General features: G+C 32.4%; 1 protein-coding gene across 1 annotated transcript; it reads left to right on the forward strand.

Moving 5' to 3' along the window:
- The first annotated feature begins 2,076 nt into the window (after positions 1–2,076).
- On the forward strand, positions 2,077–3,460 carry LOC125826748 (protein FAR1-RELATED SEQUENCE 5-like). The gene is made up of 4 exons (XM_049506086.1): positions 2,077–3,005; positions 3,083–3,146; positions 3,248–3,322; positions 3,410–3,460. The coding sequence occupies exons 1-4, from the start codon at positions 2,077–2,079 to the stop codon at positions 3,458–3,460; spliced, it is 1,119 nt and encodes a 372-aa protein (XP_049362043.1).
- The last annotated feature ends 1,487 nt before the right edge of the window (positions 3,461–4,947 follow it).

Below are 4,947 nucleotides of genomic sequence, written 5' to 3' on the forward strand. Positions count from 1 at the left end.
AAAAAGGAATTCCACAAATTCTAGAGACAATTGTTGGAGACTAAGCATTGGCAGAAAGAATTACGTAGCACCTTCCTAAAGTCATGTCTTTAAAGGACTCTCGATATAACACAAATTAATTAGAGATTAAGTTTTGTGCACTGTCAGTGTAGTAAATTTCTACACCATCAGGTAACTTACTTTAATAAAATATTATAATTATAAAAAAGAAAAGAAAATAATATCAACCATTTACTAAAAAGAGAAGAAGAAGAATATCAATAGTTGAGTCCTATTTGGATTCTAACCAAATATAATTCCGTAATTAAATTATTTTCTTTCCAAGATTAATACAATAATTAGGTTTATCGTAGGTTTTCCCTTAAGATCATCGCTCATGTAATTCTTCAAACATCATACTTTCTGAACCTAGTAAGAAATAATTTTTAGAACTTCAAACATTCTAAAACTTGACAAGCTTCTTCTACTCAACGGTATGTCGCGAGAACAAATTTCTTATATTTTCTTGTTTATAAGCATGAAAAAACTCCTTTTGAACAAATCTTCATTAGCAAAATAATTCAATGTACCAAAAATAGGTGAATATAGCGTCGAGAGAGGTGAATATTGCATTTAAAGTATTGTCATATCGTCTCTAATTCTTCTGTTCTACACCAAGTTATTGGGAAGAAATTTTATTAGTTTAACTTCCACTACTGAATATATTTTCCAAAGGAAGTGTTGAATAATAAATAGACATATTCATAATTTTAAGTTATCTAACATTCATAAATGTATTTTGCAGCATCAATGGAAAACTCAAATTTAGATGAGCAACATACAGAAGTTGAAGTTTCATTAGAAGAAAGTGATAGGGAAGAAACAAGATAGATTGTTTCCGAAATAGGAGTTGGAAATTCGAGAGACCCCTATATCGGTAAGGAGTTTCAGTCACTTGATGATTCATTTAAATTTTATCTCGAATATGCTCATCGTAGCGGTTTTAGTGTACGTCGAGGTCGTATGACTAAGTCAAGAAAAGATAAGTCAATAATTGGTCAAGAGTTTGTCTGTTCAAAGCAAGGATTTCGTTCAAAGAAAAATTTAGAAAGTAATAAACCACGAGATGAAACCAGAGAAGGATGCAAAGTGTTGTTATATATGTCAAAGAAAGAAGAAGGTAATTGGGTTGTTTGTAGGCTTGTTGCTAAGCACAATCATGAACTTGCATCTCCAAATAGTCAAAAATTCTTGCGATCAAAAAGAAAAAAATCTGATGCCCAAAAGAATCTTATTGATTTACTTGATAACTCTGGAGTTCGTCCAAGTAAAATAGCATCAGTGTTGATGAATCAAGCTGGGGGTATAGATCGACTGAATTTAACAAGTCAAGATATCCAGAATTATTTGCAAACTAGAAGACAAAAAAATCTTGAAAAAGGAGATGCACAATTAATGCTACAATATTTCCAAAGGCGTCAATCTGAAAATCCAGGTTTCTTTTATGCAATTCAAATGGATGTAGATGGTCATTTAGCTAATTGTTTTTGGGTTGATGCTAGATCTAGGATTGCTTATAAGAATTTTGGGAAAGTAGTTGTTTTTGATCCTACATATCTGACAAATAAATATAAGATGCCTTTTGTTCCATTTACTGGAGTTAACAATCATTATCAGTCTATTTTGTTTGGTTGTGCTCTACTTTGGGATGAAACTCAAGACACTTTTGAGTGGTTACTTCGTACTTGGCAAGAGGCAATGTTCGGAGTTGCGCCTCATACAATCATAACAGATCAAGATTCTGCCATAACAAATGCAGTTGCAACAGTATTTCCTAACACTAAACACCATATTTGTATGTGGCACATAACAAAGAAGATTCCAGAATATTTAAGTCATGTTTATCATCAGTATGTTGATTTTAGTAGCAAGTTTAGTTGGTGTATTCATGGTACAACCACTCCTGAGGAATTTGAAACAATGTGGATAGAAATAATGGAGATGTATAATTTAGGAGAAAATAGTTGGTTGCAGAGAATATATGCAATTCGTGAAAAATGGATACCAGCATATGTGCGTACTACTTTTTGTGCAGGCATGTCAACAAGTCAAAGAAGTGAGAGTATGAACAAATTTTTTAAAGATTATTTGAATTCTAGTACTCCAATGAGTATATTTGTGGTGCAATATGATAAGGCTATTGACGCTAGATATGATAAAGTAAGAGAGAAGGATTACAAGACAAAACATTCAAGGCCTATCTTGAAAACTTTGTATCCTATGGAGGATGAAGTGGCGAAGGAATATACAAGAAAGATATTTCAGATTTTTCAAGAAGAACTAATTCAATCTCAAAAATTTATCTCTGAAAAGATTGAGGTTAAGGACGGAAGAAACATCTATAAAGTGCATCAACTTCAACGACAAAAGCCGACATACATCGTTAGTTTGGATCTTGCATTGAAAAGAGCTGTTTGTTCATGCCACAAATTTGAGTTCATGGGAATTCTATGTAGACATGTACTAATGGTATTTATAAAGAAGCAAATTCACTCACTTCCGACATATTATTTATTAGATCGATGGAGTAGAAATGCAACCAAAGAAAGAGCTAATGATCCACCAAATGAAACAAAAAATTTGAAATCTTCTACCTTATGGTTTAATAACATTATGATACATTCTATTGGGCTATCTGAACGAGCTACAAAGTCTGAAAAACATTATCAATTTGCACATCAAAGATTATTGCGATTGTGTGAAGAACTTGATGAACTTCCTTATGAATCAGAGGAAGATTGTGTTGTATCAGGTGGTCCAGGTAGTGAAAAATATTGTGAAATAATATCATGTGAACAAAGTCAAGATACTACTCTGCTTGACCCTCCAGTAGCGGCAACTAAAGGGCGTCCAAGATCTTTGAGAATGAAAGGTGCTTTGGAAGTTACTCAAAAGACCAAAAAAGTTACTTCTCAGAAGCAAAAAAGGCAAACGAAAAGTATGAAATTTAAGAGGAAGGAAACAAGGTAATTTCACTTTACACAATAAATATTATTTCTATTGCGAGTTATTGTTGTTATAACTTCTAACATTTTATGTGCAGTTCAAATTATAATGTCGAAGTCGAGCAGAATGGTACAACAATATCTAACGAGGCTCATTCAATGGTAATTTTTTGTATACTAGCTTATGTCAGTTGGCTTACTTTTCATATACCTTCTTCTTCAACTAACAGAATTCTTTCAAATTTTATCATTTAATTTGTCAGCAGTTTCAACGATATCCAGAATATTATCAAGGATTTATTGAGAACACTGATTGTGCTTATGCCACATCATTTACGGTAAGAACTATTCATTTTTTATTCTATCGTTTATATATTATGTACATGCTAAAGTGTGTGTTGATGAATTATAACTCTTCCTTTCAGGAGTTGATGAAAGCAGCTTCAACTCCATTCCAGCAACACCATCCTAGTTAGTGAGTAAGAAGATGAAGGATTTGGAGCTTTGAGAATATAGGAAATAAGAGGAAGCAGTTATTTAGATTTTAGTTTATTAGTTTTCTTTGAAATTTTTTAACTTTTGAATAGTACTTTCATTGTTTATTTTGACATGTATATGGGATAAAATTATATGCTTGTATTGCAGTTTGTCCTCTATTTTTGGGTCAAATCAATTATATTTTTTGTTACGTGTGAAAATAGATGCACTTTATATCATTCGAAAATGAGCGTAAAATGTAAGATTCCTCTACAAATCAACAAATTTTACTCTAAAAATAGCTGATGTTATAACATGTGTTGTCGAAAACCTTAATAAAAACTAGCTATGCCATAATACAATTATATACAAATAGTTTTCTGGTGGTGTAGAAAACTTGTTCCTTTACGGTATGCAAACTTATATGATGCTCCAGATGTGGTTGAACTTTTTACCTCATCCTCCTCCCCAACCAGCTGTTAATAGCATCATGAGTCTATGAGTTTCCTCTTCATTGCTTAGTTTCAAAGATGTAAAACTTGAGATATATATATGTCAAAGATCATAAATATAATTAAAATCACTTATTCGATAATTTTTTATTGATAAATAGTATCAGAATGATATACATGAATCTGAACTTATATTAGAATTTAGATTCTAACAAGTCCAACAAGTTTGTCATACATAGAATGAAACTTAAATTTCATACAATAGTACAAATTGTGAAATACATTTACTATAAAGCGTCTCTCTTTTCTTTTCGAAGCATTTTCCATTCCTTTTACCCCATATAGTATATATGTTGCTTGGGGTGGACAAGAGGAGTTGTATATGCATCGTTATCGATCATTGTGAAGATAGAAATATGTCTCAGCAGGAGCTAGAAGGAGCATCTTCGGATGACTTGGTTCAGAAACAATGGGAAAGAAGAGGTTACCTTGGCGTGCATACAGAAGCAGAACGACTATAGCTTTATTGATCTTCATATCCCTGCTAGTCATGTCAAAGCAGACGACATGAATGATCTTAGCTCATTTGGCTGATTAGTATGGTTCATGAGAGCTCAACTCACTGTGGAACAGAACACAATTATTCCCAATATTGAGAACTAAAGGGGTTCACAAATGCAAGTATTTCTGCAAGGCTTTTCGAGGAGCTTGTTGGTGTTCTGACGCCACTCGGGGATGATGAAAAAATATGCTCCATGAGCATCGATAAATCATGTTCCATGAGCCACCAACCAACCAAAAAACAAAACTCAATAGACTCCTTACGTGAAAATTTACAGAAAGAGAATCAGTAACTCATTCATAACAATAAAATTAATTCAGAATATGATCAATCTGTCCAAAAATAATTTAGGTAAATTATGTCTCTTAAAGTTGAAAGCATTACAGAGAAATAGGATTAGTAACTTAATTCTATTTTCTCTTCCCATCTATTGTTAGATCAGGGTATTGATAAATTATGCCCACATAAATGG

Source organism: Solanum verrucosum, unplaced genomic scaffold (genome assembly GCF_900185275.1).
Source record: "Solanum verrucosum unplaced genomic scaffold, falcon-dt-bn FXZP01000060.1, whole genome shotgun sequence".
NCBI lineage: Eukaryota > Viridiplantae > Streptophyta > Magnoliopsida > Solanales > Solanaceae > Solanum > Solanum verrucosum.